This window comes from Polyodon spathula, chromosome 30, assembly GCF_017654505.1.
Source record: "Polyodon spathula isolate WHYD16114869_AA chromosome 30, ASM1765450v1, whole genome shotgun sequence".
In the NCBI taxonomy this organism is placed as follows: Eukaryota; Metazoa; Chordata; class Actinopteri; order Acipenseriformes; family Polyodontidae; genus Polyodon; species Polyodon spathula.
In genome coordinates this window covers 1,129,007-1,145,419 of record NC_054563.1, presented here as the reverse complement: position 1 = coordinate 1,145,419, position 16,413 = coordinate 1,129,007, and the positions used below count along the sequence as shown (strand labels likewise).

The window sequence follows — 16,413 nt, the reverse complement described above, 5'->3', positions numbered from 1 at the left end:
ATCCTCTCCTGATCACTTGTTTTATCACCAAACTCCTCAGTAATGTGATCCAAGTCATTATTTTATTACTACAACATCTCAAAAAGCTCTGCAAATGTCTGTGATATTCTTTGAATGCTGGATGCAGGAGCAGCTACCTCCTTTGTTTATGTCCATGTTATCTCTGTGGTGCATGGGGCTATCAGATCCTATCGGTCTCACTTGGCCATTGAAAGGTTTTCTCGTTTTTTTCCGGAGAAAAAATGACTAGAGACCTGCGCTTTACATCTTTTTGATGATGTTGGACAGGGTCCAACATCGGACTGGAAAGGGAAAATTGTAATGCGGCACCTGGTCCAACATAGGACCGTAAAGGGTTAATACTAAGGGTTAGATTTAATGAAGAAATGCCCGCCCTGCTTTATGACCCATGTTGTTATTTTCCTGTTCTGTAGCTCTGTTCAATCATATTACCTGTGTTTTATATATATATATATATATTGGCAAATGTATATTGCATGCAGGAGGTGCAAATTTGCAGGAGCCCATGGAATTAGTTTACTGTGAGAAGTTAAAGACCAAGTGGTGATCAGAACTTTCGTAAAAGAGGAGAGCAGTACAGGGGCAGAGCAGAACAGGGGCAGAGCAGTACAGGGGCAGAGCAGTGCAGGGGCAGAGCACGGAGAAGCAGTGCCGAAGAGGAGCAGAGCGCTCGTTTCTTTCCTTTACCTTCTGCCTCCTCTTCTCCTTCCTCTTGTCCTCAGTGTCTTGCAGCATCTTCTCCTTCCAGAGGTCAAAGAAATACGATGGATCTGTGTAGAACTTGAGGCCATCTTTCTTGTCGTCTCTGAAATAGAAAAGGGCATGCTATTAGCAGTGTGCTACAAATTGAAAGTTCACGATGCCATGCTGTCGCTCCGAGCATCGGATTCCGTCACCCTGCTGTTGCTGGGCTCGTGCTGAGCCACGCTGACTGAGCGCACACACACACACACACACACACACACACACACACACACCTGTAAGGAGACAGGATGTTGAGGGGCGGGGGCTTGTCACTCTGGTTGTAGATCTCCACCACAGGGTTGGGAATGCTGTTCTTTGACACAGCCTGCTGGTCCTGGGTCCTGGAGCTCTTGAAGGCTTTCCGCATGTTGATGTCCTGGAGGGAGACTGAGAAACAAACAACAAAAACATACAGATGTGAGTCTGGACAAGAAAGTCAGCACAGCGCAGTCAAACTATCAAACAACAGCTTTGGGTTAGGAGGGGTAGGCAAAGACATACTGACTGTCCACAGACAGGAACTGAAGTTTATAAATAAAATAAAAACTTTTCTTTTTTTTCAACCTAATCATAACCAAAATGTATATCTCCCCCACGTAACATTCTTTGTAAATGCATCGTATACAAAGGGAATAATGCAGAAGTCCTAAAATAAAAAGTACCGTATTTTACATGTACTGTTTGTCAAAAGGAGGTCAATGAATCACCCCAGGAGGAAAAACCCTGCTGGAGTTAAAGAACGGTGGTATTAAGATTCTCAACAGTTTAGATCATTAAAATAGAACGTCTCAGACACTATTACTATTTCAGAGGGCTTGATAGAAAGCAAGACGCGCATGGCCAGCTCATGCTTCAGCTTCATACACTAGTTAATGGTGTCTGAGCGGAACACTAATAATGCACCCTCTTGAAATAACAGTGTCTGCCATGCACAGTTAAACAAACAAACACCACAGAGGGGTCACACCTCCTCCAGGGTGGTTTTTTCCTTTTGAACTGCAGCACAAACTCTGCCCTGTCCCTCTGAAAGCATTCTGCTGAAGAATCAGATAGACTGGGAGGGGCTCCTGTAGAATGCATTGGTGCTGGTTTCTATTCTAAAAGGTCAAATGGAAAAGCAATCTTTTGCCTGACTGGCTCAGACCGGAGAAGCAAAACAGCACCAAGCATTAAACTGCACCCCAGAAGAATTAATTTCCAGGTCTGGTGGCTTTCTGCTTGCGAAACGCGATGAAGGGTTAGTGAGCTTATCGTTTCATAAAGCCATCAGCTGCAATACTTCTTACTTTCATTATAGCAGGTGCTTGGAAGCTCTGAACAGAAACATTCTGATGGTATTCATAAAGCATTCATTTCTACACATCTCACCACCGAGGAGTGCATTTTGGAGGAGTGGATGCTATTATGCACATTACACCTGTCGATGGCCAGTGATGAGTTCCACCAAATCACTTCTGCACACTTAACTTCTATTAAAATCTATTAAACATGCCTTAGATCCTCATTCTTCCCTAGAAAGTGCTCAACAACAAAGGGCAAACAAAAAGCCGAACCTCATTACTCTCTCCAGTGGACTACAGTAGTTTCCAGAGCAGTTCTAGTGTTGCCTGCGAGTAACGGTGTCTGCATGCTTACAGACCTCCCTGTTTAAACAGTCTCACAGCATGGCTCACATGTTTATTAAGCTGTGTTCAGTACAATGCGATCGTTCACTCAGCTGTGTAGTCTGCAGCGGCCGTCCCCAGAGGGGGCTGACTGAACTTCAAGGAGCCCTCGCTTCCCTAAACCGAATATTCTTTCTGTGATGTGTGAATAGCCGTGCTGATCCACACACTAGATGTAAGAACTATTTTATATAATTGGATCAGTTAAAATACGTATTAAATATATGCACTAGCTTTGGATACAACTAATGTCTCTTCCTCATGCTAGGAGTGAAGAGGAATTTCCCATATGGAAAGCCTGTGTATGTATTTCATACAAGGCTATTAAACAAAGTGCTCACTTGTCTTGATTGGCCATTGAAAATGAAAGGCCAGTCTGTTCCTCGGCATTACCCGTTATCTGGACCCTGCTTGATGATACATATGATGGTTCCCGATTTTATCAGCACATACAATAACATTTCATTTATTTTAGATCAATCTTGAATGAATTCCACCCCCTTTTTGTCCTATCCAGATCCGAGATGCCCATTCAGAATGTGGTGGGCTGTGTAGTCCGGCCCCCCTCCTATTGCTCTGTCAACCCCGTCTGCCAGTAATGACTGGCGGAGCCGTGCCCTGCAGTCACATCACAGGGACAATGACTGACACACAGCAGTTGATAATCTCAGGTCCTGAATGGATGCCTCCTCAATGTGACTCACCTTCCTCCACGGTGGAGTCCAGCTGGGTCACTTTCACAGCCAGCCGGTCCACGCGGTCCTGGAGAGAGCTGGCTCGCAGGTAGAAGGTATTGGCCTCATTGAACAGCTCCCCGAATATATCTTCGGCATGCTTGCCTGGGAGAAAAGAGATCGATATATTGCAGCTAAAGATGGTTAAGGATTCCTGATAGAGTGGTTTAGAATGTGTTGTTCTGCTTCAGCTTTTATATAACATATAAAAAACTTTAAAATACATTATACACACACACTTTTATTGTACACTGCAGTTATAGCTCCTTTCAAACCTGCTTTCTTTAAGTGGGTCCCACATCCCAATCACTCCACTGACACCTGAAGGCTGTCACTCTGATTTCAGATATATATTTCTCGTTTTGTTACAAAATTATTATCCTCTTTTTTTTATACTAAAGCGATACTGCACATAGTGTAGCCCCTCAATGTATTTTTATTTTACCACCTCAAACTGTAATACCTTACCAAAGTAATATTGTGGTCCAATCAATTCTGTCCTTTGATTGGCACTCAATTGTAAAGCTGAGGGGAGGGTGTCTTTTTTGTTTTGAAATCAAACACATTTAATCAAATACCTGCTGATAAATACTACTTAAAAACACAACAACTAGTGTTAATAATGAGTATTCTGCACATCCCTGCTAGACTGTTCCCCCCCCACCTTGCCAGAGACATAAATTCCCTGCTAGCCCTTGGCACCTCAAAACAGCACAGGTTTTACATGCATTCATTTCTCCCTGTACCACCACCCCCGGTATTCAGTCATTATCATATCATTGTGGCAGACAGGAGCCCTGCACATGGAGAGTGGGTTCTGTGTGTAAATGCTGTAAACAGTGTTGTGTAAAACTTGTGTACATGTATTGTAAATAATTAAATGAAGTACCTGATCAACTACAACCTGAGTCTCCATTCCTGCCTGTCAGCAAGCAGCGAACACACAACCAGACGGCTACCCTGTCACAAGCATTAATATAGTAATCCAAGCTTGTCTGATTTAATTACATGCAGAGTGTCTGAGATGTAAGAGTCCTGGGTGCTGGTAACTGTGTCAGTGCTGGGTGCTGGTAACTGTTGTCAGCGCTGGGTGCTGGTAACTGTTGTCTGGGTGCTGGTAACTGTTGTCAGTGCTGGGTGCTGGTAACTGTTGTCAGTGGGTGCTGGGTGCTGGTAACTGTTGTCAGTGCTGGGTGCTGGTAACTGTTGTCAGCGCTGGGTGCTGGTAACTGTTGTCAGCGCTGGGTGCTGGTAACTGTTGTCAGCGCTGGGTGCTGGTAACTGTTGTCAGCGCTGGGTGCTGGTAACTGTTGTCAGCGCTGGGTGCTGGTAACTGTTGTCAGCGCTGGGTGCTGGTAACTGTTGTCAGCGCTGGGTGCTGGTAACTGTTGTCAGCGCTGGGTGCTGGTAACTGTTGTCAGCGCTGGGTGCTGGTAACTGTTGTCAGCGCTGGGTGCTGGTAACTGTTGTCAGCGCTGGGTGCTGGTAACTGTTGTCAGCGCTGGGTGCTGGTAACTGTTGTCAGCGCTGGGTGCTGGTAACTGTTGTCAGCGCTGGGTGCTGGTAACTGTTGTCAGCGCTGGGTGCTGGTAACTGTGTCTGTGCTGGGTGCTGGTAACTGTGTCAGTGCTGGGTGCTGGTAACTGTGTCAGTGCTGGGTGCTGGTAACTGTTGTCTGGGTGCTGGGTGTGGTCTGTGTCTGGGTGCTGGTAACTGTGTCAGTGCTGGGTGCTGGTAACTGTGTCAGTGCTGGGTGCTGGTAACTGTGTCAGTGCTGGGTGCTGGTAACTGTGTCAGTGCTGGGTGCTGGTAACTGTGTCAGTGCTGGGTGCTGGTAACTGTGTCAGTGCTGGGTGCTGGTAACTGTGTCAGTGCTGGGTGCTGGTAACTGTGTCAGTGCTGGGTGCTGGTAACTGTGTCAGTGCTGGGTGCTGGTAACTGTGTCAGTGCTGGGTGCTGGTAACTGTGTCAGTGCTGGGCTTGGTAGCTGTGTCAGTGCTGGGTTTGGTTTATTTACCTGTGTGGCTCCTTTCCTATTTGATGGTGATCTGTGTTAATCCACACTGTTAAAGAACAAGGGCTATTCTGGTAGCAGACAGCAGCCTGCAGCACGGATTGGAATGACTTACCAGATAAGGTCTGCACAGTATTAGCCTAAAAGGCTACAATCCCATAAACAATAAAAAAGACTCCACATGGTTTTTAAGTAACAGAGGGTGTTATTGCTGAAGGGTGGAAGATGGGCTCAGACCTCTTAGTGTCAAGGCAACAGCAGAGTGAACTGATTAAAGATCTACACAAATCAGCTGCCTCTAAAGCAAAAGATCATGCACAGTGCCCCCTCCCCCCCTCCCAACTGAGGGTAATCAATATGATTGATCTCCCCTTCGACAACCACAAGAGAATCTTCACCCTCTCAAGGCAGCTCTGTGCTTGCAATGGGTAACTCTCAGCTGGGTTTGGTGTTCTCAGTAGCGATGGCTAAGGCTGAAGGCTGATGAAGGCACAGATAACAGAATTAACATCCTTGCAAGAAGACACCTGCATACTCTTATATAGGGTCATGTTAGTTTATAGAAGCCTATCCTCTCTACCTTCCCCAAAAGAAGGAAAAGGTGGAAGAGCTCACCATGTAAATGACTATCATCATTTCATCGACATGAGAAATACAAGACAATTAACGAATGAGAGGAGGCCATTCGGCACACCGGTGCTCGTGCGGTTCCTATTAGCTGACTGATCCCAACACTTTGTCAAGTCAGGTCTTAATCCAGTGACTCAACATTAACAACAGGGCTAGCTAACCCACTCCATGAGATCGCCACTGAACTAAGTTTCTTTCTGTTTAATTTCCAGCTGTGTCCTCTGGTCCTGGTTTCTGTGCTACGCTTAAACAAACTCCTTTTAAGATTTTAGACTTCAGTCAAGCCCCAGATGACACAGACCATGTGCATCATGAATACTTCATTATCTCATCTAATCTTCCATAGCTCCTAATCTCCCACGACGGGACGGGGTGTCAGTGGTGACAATATTTCAAGGGGGATGCTGCTGCCATGGCAAAACCTTCCTTCCAGACGCTGCATGATTATCATGGAGATCGCCGAGTAAGCACGCACGCCGGTCAGTGACCCTGACTGAATCTGCATGATCAGCCTAGGCTTAGGGAGAAGGCGTTAAGACTATTACCGAAACGGGAGAGCGGTGTACAAAACCACACGGTCCGTCACACCAGGGGAAACGAGCCGGGGTGGAGAGGGGTCAACAGACAGCGTTTCTACAGCATACCAGGGAATCGGAAGAGCAATTAAACACTCAGACATCTGCTCCCTGCTCCCGGGTATAATGACTGATCCAATGCTGGAATCCCCCCTGCCAGCAGGGAAATCAACAGAGAGGCGCCACCTGGACACTTCATCAATGGACTGCAGGCTCTGAGTTCTGTCTTCCTATATATATATATATATATATATATATATATATATGTATATACGTGTGAAGGTGTTGTGTGATACAAGCTTATATCTGCCTTGCTCACCTCCCTCATTCACAGCTCTCATCTCCACTGGAATGGATATCTGCTTGTATCTTATACAGCATCCTACACAGGGTTTTCTATATCATACAGAGTAAAATCAGCATAATCTGGTACATAATATTACATACAGCTCCGGACAAAAGTTTTGCGTCACCCTATAGAATGAACTCATTTTGCTTCGTAAGGTGGAATGAAAGCTGCTGAATAATGTGATGTTAATATATTGAATTACACACCACTTTGTATTTTTCCATATACTTAACGAAAAACTGACAAAAACTGAAAATTGTGACATTTCAAAATCTAACATGAAACGCTGTGCTACTATTATGGCTTCCGGTAGAGTTTTGCGATATCATTTTGTAGTTTCTTTGATTACATGATGTTATATAAAAGATTATGTTCATATAGTTTTCTTTTATTAAATTATTTCTCAATCCAAAAATTGTAGATTATATGAAAGATGCATCAATAACAGGAACAACTACACATACATATATAAAAGCACTTTTGAATTCTCATTATACAGTATTTTGGTCAATTTTGCCAAACAGCACTGCCTAATTATCGAATGCTCTTGTTCTGTCTGAGTTTCAAAACATTCAAAATCAATAGGTGCATATTCCAGACAGGGTTAGGAACACAATGATCTTCACCTATCGGGCAGACAATCTTACACTAGGTGACTAGACACACCTTACAGTGTAGTGTAGACAAAATACACCTTCACAATGCTAGCTGTTTATATTATACAGGTTAACTAGACTTAGATTGAAATGGCAGGAATTAATTTTGTTCATTGATTCTTGCATTCTAATCTGGGATCTGGTCGTCATGGAGAATCTGCTGTTCCGGTCTCCTGGGATACTATGGAATGAAGGTTCTGAGGTCACTGGAGTCATCACCATTCCTCCACTCCCCCCCAACACTTCACTCTCAGAATTCATTTTTGTATTTGGAAATAAAAGTAATCAATTAAATTAGACAATTACTAATTTGCCCAGTGACAATTTTTCCCAGATTTTCAGTTACTGTGGTTTGATTTTATATGCACTACAGAAGTAATGGGGTTTTCCAATACATTTTTTTATGCATAGAGAAAAACACTATAAATCCAGTTTAGCACTAAAATGATAATAATCTTTTCGGTTTGTGAAAAGACTGTTAAGAACACTTGTTTCCATTTGTGATCAGCAGTATACATTCTCCCAGTCTTGTACTACAGTACCACAGCCCTAAATAAGTAAAACGCGTTTCTGCAGACTGAATTAATATAGCTCCTGAATTGTCTTCTGAATTAAAACAGAGAACGCATGTCTACTGAGCGTGTGCGACCCTACTGCCCTTCCTCTGCTATGACCCGGTTATCGACCCCGTACTGTATTCACAAATGACCCCAGGAAGCAAACTCAAGAGCACAACTGCAGCGAATGGGAGAGATGAGAGGCACAGCTTGTTGGATTGTGCATGGCACGACCCACAAGCAGCAGGCAGGGAAAGCTGTTCTTGAAGCATCTGTCTGAGGCCTGTTTACGCTGAACAAGAACCTTGTGAAAAGCAGCCAGGAAGGGAAACGCAGACTCCTGTTTTCATCCCACAGGAAAGAATTTCCATCACAAAGTTAGATATTTCAATCTGACATTTCAACACAGAGCCCTGGATTCCTGAACCAAACATTGCTGCAGTGTGTGTGTGTGTGTGTGTGTGTGTGTGTGTGTGTGTGTGTGTGTGTGTGTGTGTGTGTGTGTGTGTGTGTGTGTGTGTGTGTGTGTGTGTGTGTGTGTGTGTGCGTTGTGTGTCAGTGTGTGTGTGTGTGTGTGTGTGTGTGTGTGTGTGTGTGTGTGTGTGTGTGTGTGTGTGTGTGTGTGTGTGTGTGTGTGTGTGTGTGCGTGTGTGTTTGTGTATGTGTGCGAGTGTCAGTGTGTGTCAGTGTGTGTCAGTGTGTGTGTGTGTGATGCAAAGGCTGTGTGGTCCAGTGGTTAAAGAAACAGGTTTATAACCAGGAGGTACCCGGTTCAAATTCCAGCTCAGCCACTAACTCCCTGTGTGACCCTGAGTAAGTCACACAATGAGACTAGGATGTAATGCATAGTTCACACACCCTAGTCTCATATCTTGTGAAGCGCTTTGTGATGGTGGTCCACTATGAAAGGCGCTATATTATATTGCTGATGAGTGTTTCATCACACTTGAATACAGTGTTCTCTAGATGTGAGTAGAACTGGAGAGCAGGACACAGATAGAAAGACAAACTCCATATACCCCAGACACTGATACACTCCATAACTTGAGCTAAATAATATCCTTAGCAAGTTACATCACAACTACATATATTAATAATAATAATAATAATAATTTACTAATTCACTAGATATGTGGTTCGCTAGACATATATAAAAATGCGACAAAAAAATCTGTAAAGCGTGAGACAGACAGAAAGACAAAGTCCATTAACCCCTCATATTCCAACACCCTCAATCAGTAGTTTTAACCCTTTAAAGCACAAGGGATATACGTGTCAGACAAAACAAAACAAAAAAAGGATGCTAACTGTATTATTGTTGCAATGAGGTGCACGAAACAGGGTTGAAAATGTACTAACAGGTTGGATCTGGTCAGTTTCCTCCTCGCGATACTTGAGTCGCTCTCAAATGCATTTTAAGAAGACAAGACACCGTTTGAACAGCGAGTGCTCGATTCCTTGTGTAGCCGATGGGGGTAAAGACACGAGATATGTCCTTAGCCTCACTGCAACTGGACAAGCAATTCCTGTGACGTACAGATGGACTTCAGCAGGGACATTCCCAGAGGGGGCGGGGGGGTGCAATAAGCACATGAAGGTAATAGTGGAATCGTGGAGATCAGGTGCAATCTGTGGAAAGCACGCTCACTTACTCAGGATGCTGAGCTGTCGGATGATGGCAGACAGCGTGTTGTTGGTGACGCACTCAAGCTCGCTGGTGATGCCCTCCGGCAGGGCGCCGCGGCACAGGTGCCTGGGTTCGATGTTCCTCTTAACAAGTGGCATGGTTTCTTCTTAAAGCATCACACCCCCTGCAGGCACAGAAAGGCAGATGGGTTAATGGACAGGGCAATCCTGATTCAGACTTACCACTATGACTCCATTTTACACTAGGACAGTCAGTTTGGGCTTTTCAACTCACACCCCAGTGCATTCTGGTAAGTGTAGTCCTGCTGTGAAAGATACCCGAGACAGTTAAAATGTACCAGAATCCATTCTGTCTTTTCACTGAACTCAAGCAGACTATCAATGAGGGTTCAGGAGGAATGAGGGAGAACCAGGATCAGCTCGGACCGGCGGTCAATCCATGCTCATGGAGACGAGGTACAGGACTGGGGGCAGGACCTCTAATCCTGTTCACAAGCGCTAGCTTGTTGATTTATCTCCACACCACACCGACACAGCATTGCTTTACCTAATAATCTGACTGAATTAGAAGCACATAAACAAGAGAAAACAAACCAGTGTGTGTCAGTGTGAGTGTGTGGGTGTGTCAGTGTGCTTCCATGTGTGCGTGCGTGCACATGCGTCATTCAGTGTGTGTGTGTGTGTGTGCACATGCGTCATTCAGTGTGTGTGTGTGTGCGTGCACATGCGTCATTCAGTGTGTGTGTGTGTGCGTGCACATGCGTCATTCAGTGTGTGTGTGTGTGCGTGCGTGCACATGCGTCATTCAGTGTGTGTGTGTGTGCGTGCACATGCGTCATTCAGTGTGTGTGTGCGTGCGTGCACATGCGTCATTCAGTGTGTGTGTGTGTGTGTGCACATGCGTCATTCAGTGTGTGTGTGTGTGTGTGTGTGTGTGTGTGTGTGTGTGTGCGTGCACATGCGTCATTCAGTGTGTGTGTGTGTGTGTGTGCGTGCGTGCACATGCGTCATTCAGTGTGTGTGTGTGTGTGTCTGTGTGCATATGCATCATTCAGTGTGTGTGTGTGTGCGTGAGTGCGTGCATTTGAGTGTGTGTGTGTGTGTGTGGGGGGGGGGGGGCTGTCTTTCCAAACCCAACAGCCAGTAGATTATGGTATTAACAAAAGAAGATGCTGACCTGCTAATCCTATCCTTATTGCACTGAGTGGCATTGCTGTAAACAGGGGGCATGACCGCACTGCAACAGCCCTCCCTTCCAGTGATAGACAAACACACACACACACACACACACACACCCAGCACATGAGGAGGAGGAGGAGGAGGAGAGGGGTGCCTTCCTGCTCAGGAGGCCAACTTGAAATGTTCCCCTCCAGAGTCAGCCCATAAAATACCATGAACTGGGGTCATGCTCATGGAATCTGCTTCAGAGTTATTTTGAACCGTGTGGAATTACAATGTCACAGGCAACATTCCACCTGCAATTTCATTGTCCTGCTCCTTCCTAGAATGCAGGTGTGCCAGGGTCCGTTCTGTGAAACCTGGTAACGAAAGGGGCCAGGTCAGTGTGCCTCGGATTTTGCAAGCTAAGTTAAAGCCACCAAAATCCAAATCTTCAATTGTGAACAAAGGGAAAATCTAACCCAGTATCTTATCCCACTGCAAGCATGGATCAGCCTAGCTATGTATAAAGGACTATTTATAATAAAGCATTGCTACAACAGAGAAGCTAGCAAGTCCAACTGTAGACTGCAACTCTGGGAAGAAGCAACTCTGTGCTGATGTGCACTCCGAGTGAAAGAAGCTCTTCTGAAACAGAAGAAACAGAAAGGAGGAGGAGGATGAATGACAAGCACCTCTAAAATCAACGCTGTTTTTCCCCCCGACGCTTTCAAGCACAGCATTATTGTTTTATTGTACAGTCTGTGGTTTCAGGTCACAGGACCCCACTGCTAACAGGATGGGATACAAGCACTCTTTACACAATTAGGATATGGATTTATGAGATTGCATTTCCAATAACACGCTTTGGCCTACTTGTATTTCTGTTGTGCAGGGTTACAGACTGGGGAGGATATGACCCTGATGCAATACTGGGTTACAGACTGTGGAGGATATGACCCTGATGCAATACTGGGTTACAGTACCAGGTCCCTGATCACCTTGTAACGCCCCTGTTTAAATCACATTAATACTTCTCACAACCTGCTTTAAATCCCTGCAATTCCAACCCAACGCTGCTGCACACAAGTGCGTAAGAGAGGGACACAGCACCGCTCAGGGGAGGGTCTCCAGACAGACTTTCTAACAGACTCAGCAATGTGGAATCTCATTCGAATCTCCGTGTCTGCATCGGTCAATAGCCCCTATCAGTAGCTGTGGTGTAGCGCTTCATCCGAAGGGACCGGAACGCCACTAATATACTGATTTTCTTAAGCAAGAATGATTCAAATTTGCATTTAATTTGTATACTAAACTTCTAGTACCACATATTACAGGCAATGCCTTCATCTCATTTCTAGTGTCTTTCTCCATCTTGGCAGAATGCTTTACTTTCAGTTTTAGTCCAGAGGATTCCGCTGTTGATGTCGTCTTCGTCAGCATTTTCATCCATCATAAAGAAGCAGTTTGTAATAGAAGCTCCCAATGCTCTTTTCCTTGCGTTAAGAGCACTGCTAACTGAAGCAGACAGGTGTGTGGGACAGGTGAGTCATGTGACTTTTGTGGGTGAACATCAAGGTATATTTCACTCAACTAGCCACTTTAATTTAAAGCCAGGGAAAAAACACATGGCCAAGCTTTGCAGTGGAATACCTTCGTTGTTCTGTTTTCGTCCAGCTCCTCCAATTGGCCTGACAAAGAACAAGCCCTGAACACAGCCCTGTCACATAATCCACAACACAAAAAGGAGATCAGTGGTTTGGTCTTTTTTTGTTTGTAAAATCATTAGCTCTGGCTTTTTTGTATTTCCTTTTCAAAATCAAAATATTTAGTATTCCCTGTTGCAGAGATGCTCCATATTGTATTACAGAAGGTACTGTGATTCATGTTGCAGCTCTGGTGAAATCATCAAACAGTGCTAGGAGACTTTCCTAACAGTTCTTTCCCACTAAGCATGCACAGAGGTTAAAACACTGGGTAAAATTCACTAAGCCACTAACTCAAAGGTGTCATTAGCATTGTCACTTTTTTTTCTTAAAAGAAGAAATATCCCCATTGAAGTTATAAAACTTGAAATGTGTATTGAAACACAAGCTGTTTCTTTCTTCTTTTGAAACATCAAAGAGCATATTTATTCTCTGTCGGGAAAACAGTGTGAACGGCACGTCTGTAACACAGGGGATTGTGGGTAGTTGTGAAACCCTGGCCTGGGTGAGGTGGGGCTCGGGTCAGTGGGATAAACACAGTGCTGAACGGGGGTGCTATGCAGACACACCACTCTCTATCTGCTGTACCGTCTGTACAGCAAGACCATGGGAAACATTTCAGTAGTGCCACTACAGTAGTCTAAAATTGATCACCTACTGCACAGCACTAATCTTACAAATGTACTTTTTTCCTTTTTTTTTATTTTTATTTTTTTAACAGAACCTACACTGATACACTTTTCGTTATTCCACAGAAGTGGAAGAACATGCTTACCAGAACTAGTTTCGAACGCTCAAGCTCAAGGATCTAGCCAGAAAGACAATTGCGAAGAGGCCACAAACAGGTCCCAAATATAATCTGCACCAAAGCACGCTGAAAATGAAAGTAAAGAGCCTTCAGATAAAACAATTCCTTCACTAATTAATTCAATATAAAAAAAAAAAATCTAAAAATATACTTATTGTACAAACAGAATACTGTATGATCATTTATGGTATACGACTTGTATTCACTTTAGGAGCAATGAAAACCGTATCCCGCCACCGATCCTTCCGCACCCTCTATCTATCTTGCTAAGGAAAGTGTTCTTGCAGGTACCCCTGTGACCGTGAATCTTCTGTGCCTTGGTTAAGTTCTGACACAAAGACTCCATCACATTTAGTGATTATTTAATAATCACACCTGCTCCTGAATGGTAATCAGCTGGCAGCAGATGATCTGGTTTTGATTAGCTTTACCCTGCTGGTCGTGGAATCTTTCAGATAACTAAAAAGACTTCCTACCTGTAGAATAAATTGAATCAGTCTGCAAACTCTGTAAAAGCACTGGAGGATTGCCATGCAAACTTCAGACAGCCACACAGTAACCGTGCCGGCCAGCTGCTACCCAGTACAGAGAGCAGGGTGCAGAGCTGGGATTGTCAATCAGCTCTGCTTGGTCAGCATCAGAGGAGCACTGCACAATCGCTGGCAAACAGGAGTGCAGCAAACCAGAGCCACACAATCAACAAGCAGCTATTGGACCGGGAAAGCCTTGCATTCCTTCAGCATCCCCGTGGCAACCCACGGCTGTGGCCAGCGCTAGGGGACAGATCAGAGTTTTGTTTTTTTATTACGCTCAGCAGAATCATACAGTGTACAGTTCAATGTGCGTCTCTTAGTCAGAATGAGGTGGACAGGAGCCAGGATTCTCAATGGATCCATTCTTGTCACAGCTCCCACACATCCCTTCCTCCAGGACCAGCACCACTGGTTAAATGTTACTGTAACACGAGAAGGCTGATCATTTACCCTTTAAGTACCAAATTATTTTGTCTTTGAAAAAATCCGAACACAAGCTGTATTTATGTATTGCTATATAGTCTAATTCAATATTGCTTTTTTTCAAAATGTCCGGTCTAGAGCACTGATAGTGTAAGGATTGTCAAACAGGTAACACAGCAATAACAAATCATAATGTGGTGCACAACCAAAAAGCCAGAGTTTTCGTTATTTATTATTTATTTATTTTATCACTCTTCCTGCAGTGAAGCACTTGAGCAGACATTTTGAAAAGAGCTTTGAAACAGACTTTAAAAGTTATAAGTGCAAAAAGTTGTCAGGATGTTAACAATGCAGACACATGCAGACAAACCAGCTGACAGACCGGTTCCCCTAGGTTAGGAAGTTATAACAATGTTAGGAAGTAGGCTACAGAGCTATTTTATGCCATTTGTGTGAACAGTTGATCATATAAACCATTGTTTACTTTTGTATTTACTTCAAATGGCATTTTCCTTTTACAAAAGTACAGTGTTGAGTCATACTACAAATTACAGCATCATCTGCATTGAAAGAAGCTGCAGTAACTCAATGCAGGATTCCCATGAGGCCGCTCATCACAGTTAAACAAGCCTTCACTACTGTACCATTAGCGTGGAATGCTGTCAAAAAAGGACTTCAAACATAAAACGCTGAAAAGATGTCCTTACCACATATCGCCTAGGTGCACCATAGATTTGTACTGAAAACGGTTTTTTGTTTGTTTGTTTTTATGTACACAAGGTTAAATGATTGCAAACTAATTTATTTCACAAGGTTTTGGACAAAAGCCCTTCTTCATCTTTGTAGGTAAACTCAGTGCAGTCAACTTGTTATTGTTGAAGAACTCTGTGGATGATGTCATGAGTATGTCAGAATAGACTGTTAAACTGGATTTTGCTTTTTGAGTTTAGGAAGTTTAGACTTTTTAAAGATTACAGACATGACCTTGAGGGTAGTAGGATGGGCTCTCAAACGATAAGAAGAACTTTCCCAGACGTCTTGGGAAAGACTGACTTGAGGTCTCAGGGTGTTGACCTTGTTCATTGTGCCAAATGTAGCAAAGAAGTCGAATACAGGAAACTGCGGTTTGATTAGCGGTTAGAAAAACAAATAGTCTCTCCGTGGCCTTATCAATTTGCCGCCAGTTTCCCCCAGAGTAGGTTCCGATGGAGTCTTTCAATCGGACTGTCTCCGAGATTTGAAAAAATAAATAAATAAAACAATCAAGAACAAAAAAAAAGGGCTAAAGATAAAAAGAAAAATAAAATCTCAAAAGGTTCCGAAGTAAAGGCAGTCAGTGAGACCAGGGAGGCAGTGAAGGACCTCAATACACATGCAAAGAATCAGGAGCGGAAAAGCAGCCTCAGTGTACAGGGACTGCATGTGAAGAAACCCTTTCAGAATTCAAAGGGAATGCTAAACATCACCAGAATTCAATCTCCAGGGAGATCGCTTCTTAAAAAAACCCTAATTCAGCAGGTGTTTCGGTCCGACACAAACATTAAAGGCACCCCGAGGTGCTGAACCTTCCCCCATGCTCACGCTGTCCAGCACCACTGCCTGCTGGAGCGGAGCTGTTTCAACGTGTCCAATTGAAAATGGACTGGAGACCATATTGGCTGCACAAGTCGGAGGAGCCAGTAGACGAGTTTATACTGTACGTGCATTGCAATAGACAGAATGTATTAGGCTATTGATTATTAATACGCAATCCAAAACCAGCAGCTCGGTAGCAACCCATCTTAAATTAAACAGGTAGTATTTTATCCATATATCGGAGTGAACTGTTTGCCTCTTTCCGCACAGTAAAACATTTTGTCGCCTACTCAACTTTTTTTCCTTGCTGAATTCTGCGCTAGACAATGCAGTGAGCGCATGGGATGCGGTCAATAACACGAACACACGGGGGATCGACCGCTGCACGGAATCATAAAATAAGGGTTAACGCACAAAACGTTTCCCCCAGTGCTAAAAACAAAACAAAATCCAAAACAGTGTGTCTGTGCGTTTGTGGGACCTCGTTTAAAAAAAAATAAAAGACAGAAAAAACCCTACTGACGTGCTTAATAAATAGCGGATCTGACTGAAGTTAATTATATAGGGAATGTATTGAAGCCTGGTAAGAACCACGTGACTTGCTGCAAGTCAACGTGTA

At 44.0% G+C, this 16,413-nt stretch overlaps 1 protein-coding gene across 4 annotated transcripts in view; it reads right to left on the bottom strand.

Annotated features, from left to right (window-relative positions):
* Positions 1-16,413, bottom strand: part of wasf3b (WASP family member 3b) — a 28,199-nt gene that overhangs the window by 10,168 nt on the left and 1,618 nt on the right. For 3 of the 4 annotated variants that reach the window (XM_041233231.1, XM_041233234.1, XM_041233230.1), the window contains exons 2-5: positions 9,597-9,755; positions 3,134-3,268; positions 999-1,152; positions 709-826 (exon numbers count right to left, since the gene is read on the bottom strand). In XM_041233231.1, the coding sequence (XP_041089165.1) occupies positions 709-826; positions 999-1,152; positions 3,134-3,268; positions 9,597-9,729 (540 nt within the window). In that variant the 5' untranslated portion in view covers positions 9,730-9,755. Of the gene's footprint in view, positions 1-708; positions 827-998; positions 1,153-3,133; positions 3,269-9,596; positions 9,756-13,230; positions 13,251-16,413 lie in introns of those variants that run through there. The other variant, XM_041233232.1, reaches the window with a different exon arrangement.